Genomic DNA, 18,217 nt, shown 5'->3' on the forward strand with positions numbered 1-18,217 from the left:
GTGACACCAAACTGGTCGGATATTCAGGAGTTGAAAAGAAATAAAACACCTGACTGTAAACTAGAGAAATAAGTGGGCTGAATAGGGCACATGAGTGCTGAACTAAACACAGAGGAAATCCCTGATTCAAGCCCCACTGATGACTGTTACCCATGGGTTTTGCCCTCAGCTGTGTGTCGCACTAAAGTGCATCCATGCGCTTCTGAAGCTTACTCAGAATCGTATTCGGCCGCTGGAAGGTAATCTTATGCTGGCTCAAGGCCAGGCCTAAAATCAACACTGGGCCAAAACACGTGCAGGCTCTCCACAGCTGGGTGCTGAGCCCTCGGGGGTTGGCAGTTAACATTTGCAAGGGCCTCGTGAGGGTGAGTGTGCCTCCATTCGCATCAAAGAAAGTTAAGTAGCCCTTAGTAGAAATACCAGATGAGGGACCACAACACCGTCTGCTCAAAGGTAAAAGGATGAATGCAAAAGCAACACTGCAAGGCTGAGATTTTATGGCTTCGCAGAGCATGTCCACGCTCCTCAGGGCAACAGCCACAACCAGCACCACCTCTTCAATGTGGAACAGTGCACAAGAACAACGGGGCAAACCAGGTTCCCGCTGACCATCTCCCCTATGAGGGGGTGAAGCTTTTCTGTAGGAGATGGGCCCAGCCTCAGAGCACCGACCCCAACTCACCCGCACATCAGTGTTCAGTTGTGGATCCCAGCTCTGGGCAAGGACCCATCTTTTTTTTTTTGTAGCACTGGTGGTTTTTTGGCTAGCGGTTTTTGTTTGGACAGTGGTGGAGTCACCATCCCTGGTGGGGTTGAAGAGTCGGGTTGACCCAGCGCTGAGGGATCTGGTGGAGTTGGGAACGGTCAGTGTGAGGTTCATGGTTGGACTGGAGGAGCTTCAAGGGCTTTTCCAACCCAGATGATTCTGTTTTTTTTAAACAAAATGTAAATGAAAACACAGAAGAGGAAGAAAATCAAATGATGCTGAGAAAGCAAAGAGTTTTGTAGAGGGAAACCATTAGTTCCATTAAAAAATAACAAATATTGTGAGTGTGCAAATAGATACTGCAGATATCCAGTGTATCTGCAAGTAGGATATTTACAGAAGAAATACAAAAGTTGTTGAGATCTGGAGCTCGCTTCTTTCTCTTACACTGAAGGCACTCAGTCAGAAACTTTGTTTTCCCTCCAGTTAGTATGAAATCAAGGGCCTTAATCTATGGTGAAAATAGGGCCTGAGAAATACCCCAGCGGTGCAAGCTCTCCTCAGCCCATACACACATCTTCCTTGCCACCTCCACCCAAGCAAACCTTTACCACAGAAAACCCTCCCGGGAGGTCAGTACCAGGAGACCGTGTCTCTGGAGCATCATTCCTGCTACTCAGCCACCCAGATACCCACCCACTCCACGGTGGTTTGTGAATTGTCAAGAGCAGTAACACCAAAGCTTTGACGGGAGCACAACGAACCAGAGGAAAGCAGCTTATGCTGCAGCACAGATGTACCAGATAAGCAGAAATGCTTTCGTTTCTTTTCAGACTACAAACTTATGTGAAAAGCCAGCAGTTACAGCTCAGCTCACCACCACAGAAGTGCTATCGTTTACTTTGTGTGAAAGTCTGATTCCCCCCCTGCTTTTTTAATTTGTTGGTTTTTTCTTTTTTTTCTTTTTTTTTTTTTTTTTTTCCACACTGTGATGTGAGGAGGCAAAGCCAGAACTGCTTCCAACTTCCCACTGGGCGATAAGGCACACAGGTAAGGGTAGGGTAGCCTGAATGGTGGCTTCTACATCCCTCTTATTTTTCTAAGCATTAAGGAGTGAAAGGGGCTGAGAACAGGAGATGACAAAGAAGCTACAACCATGAAGTGCAGAGAAACCAAAGTACTCAATTACTTACAGCGAGGGGGCACAGTTACTACTGATATCACCATCCCACAGGACCAAAAAAACCCTACACAGATCTTCCCTCCCAAGGGATTTTTGACCATAAAGTGGAAACTGTGGGTTTACCTACCCATGGATCTATTCCCGGTGAATCCTGCACGCTGGTGCTCTCACTCTGGTGTAAAAGCACCAGGTTCCACTCCAACAAGGGGTCAGGTTTGTAGGAATGAAGCTCCTTGTTCCAGGCTCAGGTGTCCACACGTGGGCTTAACCTGGAACAAACTTCAAATATCAACAAGGCCTAAAATGGAACAGCTCATGAGAGCGTGAATGCATCTCTAATAGACACACGATCCACAGTCAGAATGACTTTTAAGACAGTAAATTCACTTTTGCATTTGTTAACATGGAACTTGGAGGTGTCAGAGTGCAAAAAATATGCTTAAATAAACAAAATAGATGAACTATAAGAAATAATTTCCTTTGGAGGTGGAGTGCTAGGTGGAGAGTCTTTAATTATTCTCAAAACAGGAAATACACCCATTCATATTGCCTAGGCAATATCACAAATATATACACATAATGAAGAAATAATTTTAATGAAATAATGTGACTGTAATTATACATATTATAATTATTTTGGTTGCAGTCTCGAAGCTTCAATCAGTGCTAGTGTTTGGGCTCTGTGCCATCGCTGGCAGCCAAGCCATCCCCCACACGGCTCAAAATTAGGACAGTCAGAGCAGCTTTAATCCTTCCAAGCCTGACCTCGAGCTCAGTCTCCCCGAGCAGTAGCTCAGCCTCATGGCTAGCTACCGTGCCGCTGCGGAGGCTTTGTGGACTACTGCACTGCCTTTCTCTGTCCCTGCAAACGTTCTCTTCTGTTCTAGGATTGTTTTTTTTTTAGTTTGGGGCACGTTAGGAGAACACAAGATGAAATGCAATAGATCGGGGAAGTGGTAGGGTGGAAGAGGCTGTCTTTAGTTAAATGTCATAATGGTTTTTTTCTCTCTAGCTTTCCTGAGTACTTCAAAGACCAAGAAACAAAAGCATCTGCCTACAAACCTAAAGCTGGCAGCTGCTCCATCACTAACGAGGGGACTGTCCAATTCAGGCCACCCTGCTGCAAGCAGAGCAAGAACAAATCCCAGGCATAGGAGGATGATTTAAAAACACTAAACCTGAATTTTTCGCAGGGAAATTCAGAGCTCATTTCAGTGCTCCGGTATTTCTGCCACCATTCACCACAAACTCTGCTGAGCACATCTGTATTTTCGGTAGCTTTCCCCACCATGCCAAGAACTAATGAAGCCCACAGAAGTCAGTCCAGTCTTGCTGAAGTCCTAGCAGGCTCCTCCCAACATCTGCACATACACCGTGACTTCTGCTGTGGGCGCAAGGTGTGAGTTTTTCACTGCCCCATGAAGCATGGCTGTGTTGCAACAGTCCGCAGTATAAAGTTGAGCTTATTGTGAAAAATGTCTCACTTTTAGACAACCAGTTTAACAAGTCTGAGGTACTAAAACTCTATTTCACACCAGGCTGAGGCCTCCGTATGTTTTTCAAAGATTTCCACACTGTCCCCATTTTTTTCTTGCCTGGGTCTTCATCTCAATGTATTTATATATGCAAATAACAGCTTAATTGCTATGAATTTTTACAGAGTCTGGCTGGAGGAAACTCTAAAATTCTAGTGTAGACTAGCACCTACTCTAATGGAAGTGTCTGTCACACACCACCACCGCCGCCAGCCCCCCACACCTTATCAGTCACACTCAGAAAGCCATCAGGCTTCTGCAAAGGTCAAGAGCATCTCCTCCAAGTAACTAATTTGAATTTGCTCTTAATTGTGATTTTTCTCATGTGCCTTTCTGATCAGAGTACTTAAACTTGAAAAAACCTCACATGTAATGCTGGAAGAGGAATCATCCAGAGCACTGGATTGTCAGCTTAACATTCATAAAGGTGTTTAAAACTTACATCTAAATATACCGTGTCAGAAAAACAACCTGCAAGATGGTGTAAAGAGAACTTGGCAATAAGCAAGTGCACAGATACTGCTGATGGTCCTGTGCACAGGTTGCTTTTACAGTAAATACATGTATAAACAGGAACTACTATGATAAAAAAGTCTACATTTTCATCTTGGCAATGTTATCCCTTCAGTTACCACAGTCCTGTTTGAAGCACAGTCTTACATCTAATGGGGTTTTACACAGGTTACAGTTGTATTATAAAAATATTCTTCACTAGAAATAAAAACTAAGCAAAGACACTGAACACCACACCTAGAGGAAGCTTTCATCAAACCATTTTCAGGTTTAATTTTGGCAAAATACCCCAAACCCCGTATCTTAGAATAAATACGCCGAGGTTTTACCAGTTACACACGCTTTCCACCCAAACGCTTGCTGCCTGTGCCATCTACTGGCACACGGGTGGCTTTGACTCGCAGCCTCCCTTCTGCTTCCTACCACACGGGAGCTGCTCAAACTGAGACACAGCGTTGCAAGATGCCGAGAATACCGGCTGTTTTCACACAAACAGCGTTAAAACTGCAAATCCTTTGATCTGACTGCCCCCCGCCCCCAGCCTAAAGTCACTGGGTCCAGATAATAAGCCTTGCACGTTGCACACCACACGCGTGAGCAAAACTTCAGCCACTTCCTCCATGCAAGAGCACCAAGCAGGTAAGAACAGTCTGTTCCTTCGGGTATCCTGGCATATTGCCGAGAACATCTAATAAGCTCTTAAGGAACTGACTTCATTTCTTTTAAAATCTTTACCAAAGGTAGGCTGAAACAGTTTTCTCTTATCTGGAAGCGTGTCTAGCACTCCTGTTACATGCCTTAAGGTAGCTGGCAGGTTAAAGGCTTGTACAGCAAGAGCCACCTGCTGCCCAGGCACCCAAAGCTGGAAGAATTTTTAATTTTTATTTTTAATAAGCTTAAGTCTCAGTGCCGCGAGCAAATGCTTCTTGCTCTCTGCAACTAACGCATTTCCAAGCCTTTCCACTTTAGAGTACCAAAACAAATGAGACAGCCAACCCATCCCGGTTACCCTCACTCAATCTGGAGGAGGAGGAGGTGACCACGACAGTAACTTGCCCAACCCCTTTGCAAGTCTGTAGCAGAAACAGTGCAGCTACTTCCCCCAGCAACACAGACCCATTTCAGTAAAGCATACCTGACACCTGGTGACAATGACAAGTTTTCCACAGCATTCTACTTCAGTAAAGTTAAGGACATAATTAAATACTCTGAGAGTCACTATTTGAGAGCCAAGCTCTAGTTTTGGGACAGGCATCGCATCGCCACACGCCTTGGGAGAAGCACTGCGCTCGCTTCCAAGACAAGGCAGCAGAATTCCCTCCTGCCCAGGGGCTGCTCCTTCCCTCTGCACGGTTTCACAAACAATGTTGGAGAGCAGCTCCTCCTCTGGTCACTTCTCCCTCCCTAGTTCTGCACGCAGAAAGCCTACTTAGTGGTTTACTGCCAGCTGTACAACCTGAATTACTTTCCAGGAAAGCCAGAAGGGTTCAGCACACACTTCACCTCTCTAGCAACCACTCACAGACATTTCAATTTAAGATCTGAGCCCAAAGCACAGCAAAGTTCACTGCTAAGTGCCAAAAGGCATTACAATAAGCTGTTGATTAACCCTCCGCTGCCTTGGTCTATTATGATATGCTAAAGAGCCTTCTCGTTAACACTGCCATAAATACACTGAGACAAGCAAACTTTAATCAGCAGCCTTATCAGCACCACTGCTCGAACAGATGAATTACAAAATGCATCCTTCCTCTGTGATACCACAGCTGACTGGTACCACCAGGAACTCTGCTCAGCGAACACAGCTTACAGCAAACATCACCCGGAACGGCCCTGGGGCGGGGGATCAAGTTTGAAGCGAGATGTCCCCTCTGTTCCCCAGGTTCGTTTTGCACCACAAAGCATTTCCACATCAGCAGGAAAAGGAAATTCAGCTTCACAAGCTGAAAAAGAGGCGAGGGAAGAGGGAAGAGCAGCGCATGCTGCCACAGGCCCATACCCATCGCTTCCCCACACAGGCCGTACACCAGCACACCGCGCTCTGCTCCCAGTGCCATGAAGTCACACAAACGCCAAAGTTTTACAGAAACATTTATTATAGGGTTGCAGAATTTATGCCAATATAAAGTCCCTTAATAAAACTCTCAAGTTCATCAACTGCAGGACACTAACTCTTTGTTATCTTTATACCGCAGCTTTCAAAAAAAAGGAACAATGCTCTGACTGCAGTAGTAATGCTACTTGCTCATAAAAAGTTGATCTAAAAAGTTTATATAAGCCAGAGTAGTTTGAGTTTACAACTACAGTCACATTCACAAGTGAGCTATACCAGAACAGGTTCTTGAAATAGGAAGTTACAGGATAAACCAATTCATAACCAAAAATATTGACAAGCTTTAAGAGCAACTCTATCTGAATCTAACAACTAAATACCACAAAACCAAACAAAGGTAGAAGAATTAAACGTAAGCTCGGGGAAGGTTCCAAATATACATACGAATTCAATACAGTAATTGCACAAAATGAAACAGGGTAGTGTTAAAGGTTTATGATCACTGAGATTGGATTTTACATGCTTCACACATGGTAGTTAAAAGAAACGTTTAATGATACGCATCAGAAGGTTTTTTAGCCAGGATACGATGTGCAGAGCTATTCTACAGAACTACACAAGATGTGCAAACCACAGATTATTAATATTAATCATTCTGTGAAAGTTAAGGTGAACAGAATTGGTTCCAGCCAAGGAATTGGTTAACAATTTTTATATATATATATATTTTTCTGCCATTCCCAGATTACACTAAATCAAACACATTCAACAGATAAACTGATATTAACCTTCTAAGAAAAAAAAAAAACCAAAACCTTACTCAAATTTAAGTTTTACATGAGACAACTAAAAAGTTATACCAAGGATCAAAGAAAGCTGAAATGGTGATGTTGTCTTTTGAAATACAAGCAATACACAGAAAATGCATAAGGCTTTTGATTATCACTGCACATTTTAATTCAAGAAGTCGATGTCTAACTCTCAGACTTCTCAATGAACTAGTCACCTCCCATCCAACACCTTTCACTGTTGACAGATCTTTGTTTCAACAACGAAAGAGTTTTCAAAGTGTCTGATTGAGTGACAGTTCTCCACTGAACGTTTCTGCAGACCTGAGGAAGAGAGAAGATGAGAGCCTAAGTAAAGCAGATCTAGAACCCAGCAGCAAGTATTTACAGGGTTTGCATCATCATGAACAGCAGCAAGATACAATCATTTGGTACACAGTGTTTCAACAGCTGTGAATGGCCAGCAGAGCCTGATATCAGTTTGTTTTCTACCAGAAAACCTCCACATTTTCAGAATGGTGACAACAAGGCGGGGGCCACACACAACACAGGGGACAAAGCAAGCAAGCGCTATTTTCTACTATCCCTGCCACCATTTTAGTGACATGAGACAACGCTAAATAGATTGTTTATGGCAAAGTTTCTCATAGCCCTTCCTAACCACAAAGAAAAGCAAAGCAGATTGACATAATAGGGAAAGTTTAAAAACTCAGAAAGGGTGCAGAAAACCCCCCTAGTTCTTCATCAGCACTTCCCCCCCAGCCACTATGCATTAACACAGAGTGTGCTTCTATAGAGCAGTCTTCACCTTCAAGAAAGCCCCGTGAGGATTTGCCACTCAGCTGATGATCTTAATGGTGTTAGGAAAAACTTCAGTAAGTGATTTTTCTCTATTTTGTGACATGATAGCATTGGCTCTGACACAGGCAGTTCACCTGTATCGGCTGTGAGTCTTTACAAGACAAGAATATAGTAGTCCTGCCATTAAAGATGAGCTGTTCAACTCAAGCACTTCAGTACACAACAATTAGGGAAGAAAGATTTATAGCTTGTTTAGTAAGCAGAGAATTGTTCAGAGTAAGCAAGAGAAGCTATCTGCTGAAGTCTAGAAGCACTGGCTCTTAAGCCTAATCCAGCAGGGCTCTGCTTTAGTTTATAAACACTTAAAATCAAGGCTGTGCTTCCATTCATCTCCGTCTCAGGGCCTGTACAAGCCAAGCTGATGCCTAACTGGGTCTGTAACTGCACAGTCAGGATGAGCTGTCTGGTTTCTCAACTGCCGCAGGACCCGAGGTCAGTTTGATCTAAGAGATGAACGCATCAACTCTACAAAAATCTGAGAGCCCATGCAGCACCAGCTAGATGAGAAGACTTCTCCACAGAAGTTACAGGAGTTTATCCATTTCAGTCTCATTATTTATACGTGCATGGCTTGTACACAGAAGGCATGCTAGAAATTCAATCTGGAAGGCAAGACAAGCCTTGTCCCTGAACAATTTTCTCCTCGGCAGCAGTCTTCCATTTGACTAGATCTCCCTCCCCAACAAGGGCAACCAAGGTTAGTTACAGAACAGACACTGGGCCAGGAAGCATTATTCATTTACTAGCATCTTTTTATGCAAGCATTCTGCAGAAGACTTTTACCACGCAGCAAAGCTGTCAACAATATGCTCTAGCAAGATGATTTAAGGAAACACCATGAGCACTTTGCAGTGTTGTCTGTAAGCTACGGTCTTCAGGCACAGCAGCAGGCAATTTAGACTTGTTCACAAAATCATCTTCGCAACAGCTATGAGCCACGTACATGCCTCTCCCTCCCATCACGGCAACATTTACTGTTTCCTCACATGCCCTGCGCTGGTAGCTACACAGGAGCCGTTTGATGCTCCCACATCCAGAGCTTTCCATCCAGTAACAAGATCCAGTCTCTAGCAAACAGCAGATGCGGCTCTTGATGCTGCAAACTGTAACTGGGCTCAGGAAACTCTTGCCTAAAAGCTTGGCAGGAAAACTAAAGCAGAGAGCTCTGACAAGCCAAACATTTGCATTTTGCAAGGCTCTAACTGACAAAGGATCAGTTCGCTGTGTGTTTGGTGAGAGCAGCAAACTATGAAACGCTTTGAGAACTACAGTGAACTAAAATTCGTGGCACCAGATTTCTGTACTCCAGGCCTCCTTCCAGCACGCCAAACCACCGCCACCTCAAATTCAATCCTTTTCACAGAATGGCAGGGGGGTGGCGCGAGGAGACAGGCAATAAAGAAAGAGAGCTCAGAAGTTCCGATGAAGTGTTCTTCCTCTTTCAGAGAGGAAGTCTGGGATGTCCGGAGCTAGTTGTTCAGTTATTTTATTTTTCTTTTCAGAGCAAGTGAACCAAAGATAATGCTTTTACTTGGTGCTCCTGTAACCCCATTTTAGACAGGACAGTGACAGATTAAGCTGCACCTACAGAGACTTACAAGATCAGATGAATCCATCTGAATTTTGGTGCCAAACTAACTTACAACTTCAACCAAAAGATGGAACAGAAATAGGCTTAAGTTCAAACCTCTAAATTCCGTAAGTGAAACTCTCTCACCACATTCAAATGAAACTTCAGATACATACTTGAAACTAGGGGAAAATACCCATCAGTTCTATGAGGAGTTTCAGCTCATGTTGAACACTCATATTTCCAAGTCTAAAAACTCCGAAGGTTTAAGTATTTACCCTTTTCCTACTCAAACAATAGATTTTTTTTTACCGAAGGGAACTTACCCGTTATCTGGTCTCTGCGCTGAAGTCTGAACGTCTCTTTTCCAACACAGAGTTGGTAGATGAAGATACCCAAATCAGACACATTATCTATCTCCTCTGTAACCACCATTTCTTCACGGACTAGGTAAGTCTGAGGCAAGTAAGAGCCAGTCTAAAAGAGAAAAAAAAAATCCTTAAGACACAGTATTCTGCTAACAATGGGCAACATCACTAAATTTTATTCTTGGCTCTTGAAGCGCTTCATGTGCTAGATTTCAGCTTTTTTTTAATACTAAGATATGCTAGTCTTGAACAGCTGCATACCAGAGAGGTTAAAAACTGACAAAGGCTATTTCAAAAGTTGCAGTTACATCCAAACAAAGCACAGTTAACCTTCACATTGCTGGTCTCACATGAAGCAAACATAACTAGAACCTGTTCAGGTTTATTCATATGCAGCAGGAAGTTTGCAGTTAGGAGAAAAAAAAGGTATTACAAAAATTTCCATGTTTGCAGCAGTATATTTTGAATATAAAAAAGCAATGCCACCTACAAAAGTAAGGTCTTCACCTAAAAGATCACAGCACTTCACCCCTCATGACCGACTCCTAAACACGGGGACAGGGTGACACACTTAAAGCTCGTCTTCCTGCAGGTTAAGAAAATGAAACAAGCCAAGCTAGATCAGGTGGCCTCCAGCACTAGGTGCAAAGGAGTCAATGGCTTTTTTGAAAGCACATTTGACACACGATAGCTCAGTATCGCGTTTAGTCTGGAAGTAGCAGCAAGCTACTATCAACTTGATCCATAAGTCATCTTGGAAAAATACCAGTTTTAGTCACTGAAGAGTCAAAGTGCTTGTGGTGAGCTCGTAATTACAGTGCCAATAAAACATAAGAACAAGGTAACATTGTTCCTTTCATTAAAGCTCTCACAGGGCAAGTGAGCTTTCCGGTAGTAACTTTCAGGTTTCGGCTTTCAATGGTATTTGGAGCTTTATCAAATTCCTTTATAATACCTAAATTTAACCTTATTTGCTAGTTGCTTTCAGCTTTCATAAAGCTAGGTATTAATAAGAGCATTAAGCATGAATCTACTCAACATAATATACACTGACAGCTGGCCTTAACTTCAGTGCAGTGACTGAGCCAGGGGGATTATGTACTTTGATGGCAGGAGGACTGTTCTAGTAAGAGACTGCCGTCCAGGAGCAACACCCAGCATTCGTATCAAAAGTGATCTTGTCAGCACAACTAAACAGCAAAGTTTCCACGTACCGCCAGCTTTGCGAAGAGATCCATCAAATTTCTCGGCGGCATAACTATGGATGTGTTCAGTGGAATCACGTAGCAGTTACCCAGTTGCAAGTCAAGATACGCTGTCAAAAGCTGTTTTGAAAACAAGTTTTCAAATAATTAAGCGTGGCCTTTGATTATCAGAACACAGTTCTACAAGAACTAAGGAGGAGGCTCAAGAAGCTGGAGATTGTGCATAGCTCATATCAAAGCAACACATTCAGGAACTGTCTAGTGTAAGAACTCAGCTATTGCCACTTTGGCAAAGTGTTTATAGCTATGGTTTACATGACAACTTCTGTACAAAAGTGAGAGCTGACTATAAAGGCAGTTTCTGTCATAATTCTAAATGAGTACAGTTTGTATTAATACAGAGAAAGTATTTGGGAGTATGCTCTCATAACTGAAGGCGTCCAATTAAGCGCAGAATAAACAGAAGGTATCCAACTGCTGATAAGCCATTATTTCCTGTAAATAGTTCTTCAGAAAAAGTATTAGTCTCTAGAAAGTCACATCAGCATTACCGAGCACAAGAACTGCAGAGACTAAAATTATCAACATACCAACTTGTTTTTATTATGTTTTCTTAGTGTATGTTATATATTTTATAATATATTATTTATTACGTTGTGCACAGCACTTCGCCAGAATCAACCCAAGTTCTTCAGTTGCCTGAATCCTTTAAGTTATAGCCAAGATTCTGTCAAGGCAACACAGATAAAAGCCACCGATACTGCGAACACAGGTGGCACAGCTCGGCTGCGTGGCATTCCCTGCTCCCGTAGAGGTCAGTTCTAGTGTCTTTACCGTGATTATACCTGCACTGCCAAGGTCTGATTTACAAACCACCTACAAAAGCTTTTACAGCTGAGTAAGGATAACTGTTGATACTATCAATGCAACTTTAATAAAAAAGTCAAATTAAAACCACCCTCTTGTCTTTGCTTTAGAGAAACTACATGCAACTAACCCAGCATATTCAAGTTCGAGGTTTCAGCCACTAAGTGATTTTTTCAATTCACTTATCCAAAGCCCACGCTTGCCTGGAATTCTACATTTTGCTGTAACAGTTTGGCAGAATCTCAGATGGAACCCTCAGTTTCCCCATTTCTTAACTCACATTTACAGTGCCTTCATCCCTTGCTTTCATTTACACAGGATTCTTGACCAAAGAGCAAGTGTCACTTTCAGACACCCTACGGGCCCCAGTATTTAAAGCTGAACAGCACAGAGGTGCCTTGCTCTGAGAAATGATCCAGCTAGAGTCGCTGTGGGGATGAACTGCTCCAACATTCTTCTAACACTCCTCCCTCGCAGAAGTGAAATCTACTATTATAGAGTTAAAAGGGTCAGATTTCCCACACAAACGCCTCCCCAAAGAGAAGCCTGCGCTGAGAGTAAGCTTGAAAGGCCTCAAGAGCAAAAACCCTGGAGCTATTGCGATTACCATCCGCTCCACAGTTTCCCAGTGGGCAACAAGACTAGTTATCTCTTATCACTTCACATATACTCACCCTATCAAAGTCATGAACGATCGCTGCTGGATCACTGTCCGAGAACTTTGGAACGGGCACATCGATGATGGCTATGTTATCATCCTCTCGAATGTCAGCTTCCTCAGCAATAGGAAGGAAATAAGGTTCTACCGCACGATCACGATTTTCATTTTCAAAGTAACACATTTCACCACGGTACACCTTATGCTGAAAATAAGAGCAAGGCTAGTTATTTTTATAGCCAATGGTGCTTTAAAACTGTATTTCTAACACTTATGCTATGACAAAGCACAGGGCTGTCACACGGCGCTTTTATAAAGGACATAGCAGTCTTCATGTCCCAGCTGATGAAGGTTTTCTATTATAGTGGTAATCCATTTATAATTACACTTTTTATTCAGTGATGCTTAAAAAAAGAACTTTCACATTACCTTAGGCATGAAGTACTTGTAGATGCAGGCTCCACCGACAACAACTCCTGCCAAGATGAACGCTAGACCCAGCAGAGTCAAGAGACATCTTCCAGATGAGTTTTCACCTCCATGTGTGGCAACTTCTGGATCCTTTAAGTAAAGAGGGATGACAACTTACAAAAGCGTAGGCGCTCTGAATTCCAAGTAAACTGGATTTTAGTGCTTCAGTTTGACCCACCATTTTCTACTTCTTCTAGGTGTGCAGTGAGAATTGTCAGTCAAGAATCACATAATAAGAAAACACTTACATGAAATACTACTGCATCAAGTTAAGATCAGTTTTCAAACAGCACCGGAAAAGGGTATTTTCTTAGTTGTAGGACGCTTTCTAGACAAGCCCTTATCCAGGAACTATTTGAGGTGTAAGAAATTTAAATAACTGCAACAAAAGATACAGCGCTGCAGCCATGATACAGTACAAGGAGAGCGAGATTTGTAGAGCAAGGTCATTGTAAGGTACACAGTGTTTTCAGGCCTTTTCCCAAAAGCTTATTTCCTATCCTCCTCTTGCTATCAGCTGGATTAAGATAACATTACTCCTCCTTACAAAGTTGGACTAACAGAAAAAGCTAAAAATGCAACTTTGTCTATTAGCTGAGGAACAGGCATCTGACACGAGTCAAACATGCAGGCTTTAGAAGTTATAATGTGCACAAGTGAACTCCACTATGAAAGAGAACCACTCGTCATCTTAAACGCAGCTTCAAATTATGTCAAATAAAAACAAGTCCCTGTGGCACATCCTATGTTGCTGCTTCAAAACGCTATTCCTTCCACCCAACTCCCAGAGCAGTTTTGTTTCTAGCAGCCTAAAACTTATCTCTTTAGTTCAGTGACTTGTTTTCCCCACCCAATGTTCTCTCAAACAGAAGATGGCTGCATCCAAAGGAAACCAGACAGTGATGAGTTGTGTAATACTGATTGCAAAGTCAGTGACAGTGTCTGAATGGCAAGTTCAAGAGTTCTTTCAGGGCCTTTCCAGACTTCCAGGTGAAAGGGTCGCACAAGCCAAGTTGAGAGGAGAACAGCAAAAGTACTGTCAACAACCAGAAGAGACATTCCCTTTGGGCAAATACACGCTGGTTTTGGGTCGTTCAAGAAGAAAAAAAACTAAACCCAACCCCAAATGTTTAGCTAATCTATATATTTGGTCAGGTATGTCCCTTTAATGATTCATGACTCCAGTATTTAGCACCTCACTTTCAAGACCTGCTCTTCACACTGGTCAGGAAGAAAAATCGGATTTTGCAGCAAAATATGTTTTCCTTCATGTTGCTCCTAGAGTCAGTAGCTAGATTGAGCACAGCAGCTTCCGTGGTCTTTCTTTATCTGAGTCCCACTATTTGCACTCCTGGAGATCACAATATATTTAAGTGAACCTCTGATCACAAGCCACAGTATTATTACAAAGGCTGCACATATTTCCGTGCTCAGCAAGATATAGCAGCATAAAAGTCAAACGCATCAGCTATGCAAGTACTGAAACAAAAAACAAGCTGTTTTGTGAAAGTCAATACTCCTACATTCCACTCTCGCATCCTCCAAACAGAAAAATGTTGGTTCAGCAAGACACAAGCTGCTACAACTGGCTAGTTAAGCATTTGTTAAAAAAAACCCAGACCAAACCACCTAGTTTCAAGTCAGAAGTATGCCACGTTTATATGACATTATGTGAAAATCATCTTTCAGAGTTAACTGGCTTTGAAGATCAAGACTAATTCTGTTCTCTTCATATTCTGCCACCTTCATCTACACCTTTCAATAAGTTACTCATCACAGTTTAGACTTAATCAGAAATTCACTGGTTTGAGCCCTTTCACTCATCTAGCTTATCATTACTTAAACAGAACAGTCTGCAGCAGTTTTTGGCACTACAGACGTCCTAGTGCTTGGATGATGTCAACATGTAATTAGCTACGCTTGCACTACATATATTTCAAACAAATCAAAGATATTTATCATATTAAGAAGCAATGCAGGCACCCTGAATCTCAGAAGAGCTGCTAAGAGAACACAATACCAAGACTTTGCTCCAGTAGGTTACAGAGCCTCTGCAAAAAATAATAAAAAGTCATAAAAAAAAAAAAAACGGCAAAGAAAATGCAGTTCTAAGCTGTGCAGTAACAAGCAAAGCAAACTAGGAGAGGAGAAGAAAAATCACTTGTGCTAACATCTGCAGCTAGCTGAAGAGACACTGTTGACACAGTCAGCTCCAAAGAATCTGCAGGGAGAATATCCTGCAAGCTCAAGTGCTTTGTGCAGATATTCTAGGGGACTTTATTGCGCTGTTTCAGCCAACATTAGCCATTAGGCTTGTTTGCTCTGCACAAATATTCCAGGAAAAGGAGACATTAACAAGCACTAGAACAAGTTTGTCTTGGAGTAAAATTGTGAACTTGATGTTTACACGCAACTCTAAGCCCTGAAGTCAGAGTGAAGTGATGTTAAAAACCCACGTACACATGTACAAACACAAGGAATATCGTGACAGGTATAACTAAACAGTGTGTGTAGCTTCTAAATTGAGAAGAGCCGCTACCACGAAAGGAGAAGAAAGAGTGTAAGTGTGTATTAGAACTATTATGCTCAGAACTGGCATGGTACAGGGCCATTTAAAATATGTATAACAAGCTGCCTCAGGAGTAGGTGATGAGTTTGTCTGACAAGGAACTGGCTAGTCTAATGACATTTTCAAAATTTAAATTAGTCATTTATCTACACCGTTTCACTACCTTCTCCCCCTCCTTTGGATCTAGTAGTTCAGTGCTACTGTATTAACTGTGCACACATACAACTCCTACAGCTCAGAAGAGCCCACTGAGCAGTAACACCACTCTGCACCACTTCTACTTTTAAAGGGAGGCTATTTCAGGAGAGGCAGAGGCTCTGTAGGCTGGAAGGCAAGCTGCTTTCCTGATTACAGCTTCAAAGGGGGAAAAAAAAAGAGGCACTAGAGTCCAAGTCCACAGGTGTTTTTGTTTTTTTAATAGTCCCACTTCCTGATTACAAATAAACTAGGTCCATCCCATATTCCTCCTCTAGAGCTACTGATTTATTTACCTAGACGCTGACCTTCACCTGACTAAAAACATCAGCAGGTAAGCAGGACATCTTCAAAATAAAGTCTCCCACAGATTTGGAAAGTTCAATTTAAGTCAGCGACACAGCACCTCGTTAGGAAGGAAAAGCCAACCACAGAGTACTTGCCTGGGTTTCTATTTAAAACCCTTTATGGCAAGTTTCTTAATTTAAGCTAGACATAACAGAAGCCCAGACACCTCACCACAGCGCTGCTCTCCAACTCGCTGCCTACGATGGTTTCGGAGCAGCAGCGAGCGGAGGATGAGCCCTAACCCACTTTGTTCGCCCGGAAGGCGCTGCTGGAAGCCTGCTCTCTCCTGGGGGGACCATCCTACCGCCGAGAGCACGGCGCTTTCCCTGCGCCCTTCCCCGGGCTGGCCGGGACGGAGCCGAGCCCCGGGGAGCTCGCCAGGGCGCGGGACTCACCCGCCTGCGAGCTACGAAGGTTTAAAACCCCGTCAGGAAGCACGGCCCTGGCACGGGCCCAACTGCGAGACAAACAACCGGGCCTGCCCGCGGCGTGCGGGCCCGAAGCTGTCCCGGGTATGTCACGCCAGCCCGCAGCTCGGCACGGCCCGGGGCCTCCCCAGCGGCACCCGGGCTGGCGGAACGGCTGTGGGGAGGGAACCGCAAACCGCTGCAGCGGCGCGGCCGGGCCCTCCCAGCCCCGCACCGCCCTGAGGGGAGCGACCCCCCCCACCCCAGCCCCGCAAACCCCCACTCCCCGGGGCAACCCGCAGAGCGATCGCCCCCACGCTGGAACGCTGCCCCAGGGCCGGGGGGAGCGGTACGGCGGCCACCAGGCACGCCGGAGGCTCGGCGGGCTGCCAGCTGCCTTCCCCCGGCCCGCAGCCGCTGCGAGAAGATGGCGGCGGCTTCCACCTCCTCCTGCCCCCGCCGCCGTCCCCTCGGCCCCGCTCCTCCCGCCGCAGCCCGGCAGCGGAGACACCCCGCTCCCCGCACCTTGTCGGCCACCAGCGCCTCGGCCGCCTCCTTCTTAGGCTCGTCCTTCTGGGCGAAGGGCGAGTTGAAGGCGATCTTCACCATCTTGCCGCTCCTGCGCACCGCCGCCTCCCCGCTGAGGAGCCTCGGACCGGCGGGGCGGAGCCACCCGGGGCTGGCCACGCCCCCCACCCCGCGCTGGGGGCGGGCCAATGCCGAGCACCGCCCCTCCGCGGGCAGGGCGGGAGGAGGGCGGCGCGCCCCCTGCAGACCGGGCGGCTCACCCACCGCGCTCACCCCGAGGGCGGGAGAGGCGGGAAAGGTGCGACGGCGGTCACGCTGTGGGGACATGGAGCAGGGTCCCCACCTTCCACCTCGGCCCTGCAAACCTCCTGCATCCCCTCAGAAAGTGATGCTGGATGGGAGGTTTAATGACGCCCAGGCGCCATTACAGTGGGCAGAGTGCTTGGCCCCGAAAGGGAGCGTGTCTTAAACAGAACCCCAGAATCATTTCGGTTGGAAAAGCCCTTGAAGCTCCTCCAGGCCAACCATGAACCTCACACTGATTGTTCCCAACTCCACCAGATCCCTCAGCGCTAGGTCAACCTGACTCTTCAACCCCTCCAGGGATGGGGACTCCCCCCCTGCCCTGGGCAGCCCATTCCAACGCCCAACAACCTGCAAAGAAATACTTCCTAAGAGCCAGTCTGACCCTGCCCTGGTGCAGCTTGAGGCCATTCCCTCTTGTCCTGGCGCTGGTTCCTTGGCTCAAGAGACTCATCCCCCCTCTCTGCACCCTCCTGTCAGGGAGTTGTAGAGGGCGATGAGGTCTCCCCTCAGCCTCCTCTTCTCCAGACTAAACCCCCCCAGTTCCCTCAGCCGCTCCCCATCAGACCTGTGCTCCAGACCCTGCACCAGCTCCGTTGCCCTTCTCTGGACATGCTCGAGTCATTCAATGGCCTTTTTGGAGTGAGGGGCCCAAAACTGAACCCACTCATCGAGGGGCGGCCTCACCAGTGCCGAGCACAGGGGTGAGATCCCTTCCCTGTCCCTGCTGGCCATGCTAGTGCTGATACAAGCCAGGATACCATAGGCCTTCTTGGCCACCTGGGCACACTGCTGGCTCATTATCAATCAATCAATCAACCCACCCAGGTCCCTCTCTGACTGGCAGCTCTCCAGCCACTCCTCCCCAAGCCCGTAGCGCTGCTGGGGGTTGTTGTGGTCAAAGTGCAGAAATGCCTTGGGGGGACCGAAACTTCCTTTTCTCCTCACTTTGGTGTGGAGGACGGCACCCTGCAAGAAGCGATCGGGTGCTTTGAGCACTTTGGTGTGGGATCGGCTGGGCAAGACCACCGCTGCCTGTCCTTGGCGCTGAGGCCATGCCTGCCGCGCCAAGCCCTGGCACAGGCCTTG

The 18,217-nt window shown here is 45.4% G+C and overlaps 1 protein-coding gene across 1 annotated transcript; it reads right to left on the reverse strand.

Annotated features, from left to right (window-relative positions):
• Positions 1 to 6,015: 6,015 nt before the first annotated feature.
• On the reverse strand, positions 6,016 to 16,990 carry ITM2A (integral membrane protein 2A). The gene is made up of 6 exons (XM_074883101.1): positions 16,823 to 16,990; positions 12,737 to 12,868; positions 12,324 to 12,512; positions 10,792 to 10,902; positions 9,536 to 9,686; positions 6,016 to 7,102 (listed from the first exon to the last, which is right to left on the reverse strand). The coding sequence occupies exons 1-6, from the start codon at positions 16,904 to 16,906 to the stop codon at positions 7,014 to 7,016; spliced, it is 756 nt and encodes a 251-aa protein (XP_074739202.1). The 5' UTR covers positions 16,907 to 16,990; the 3' UTR covers positions 6,016 to 7,013.
• Positions 16,991 to 18,217: the final 1,227 nt, after the last annotated feature.

Source organism: Strix uralensis, chromosome 13 (assembly GCF_047716275.1).
Source record: "Strix uralensis isolate ZFMK-TIS-50842 chromosome 13, bStrUra1, whole genome shotgun sequence".
Lineage (NCBI taxonomy): Eukaryota > Metazoa > Chordata > Aves > Strigiformes > Strigidae > Strix > Strix uralensis.

Bases quoted from the DNA above. Each gene is read 5' to 3' on its own strand.
- ITM2A (XM_074883101.1), bottom strand. From the start codon at position 16,906: ATGGTGAAGATCGCCTTCAACTCGCCCTTCGCCCAGAAGGACGAGCCT. The intron at 12,513-12,736 runs GTAATGTGAAAG...TCTTATTTTCAG, and splicing joins ACAAGTACTTCATGCCTAAG to CATAAGGTGTACCGTGGTGA. The intron at 7,103-9,535 runs GTAAGTTCCCTT...TCTCTTCCTCAG, and splicing joins GCGCAGAGACCAGATAACGG to GTCTGCAGAAACGTTCAGTG.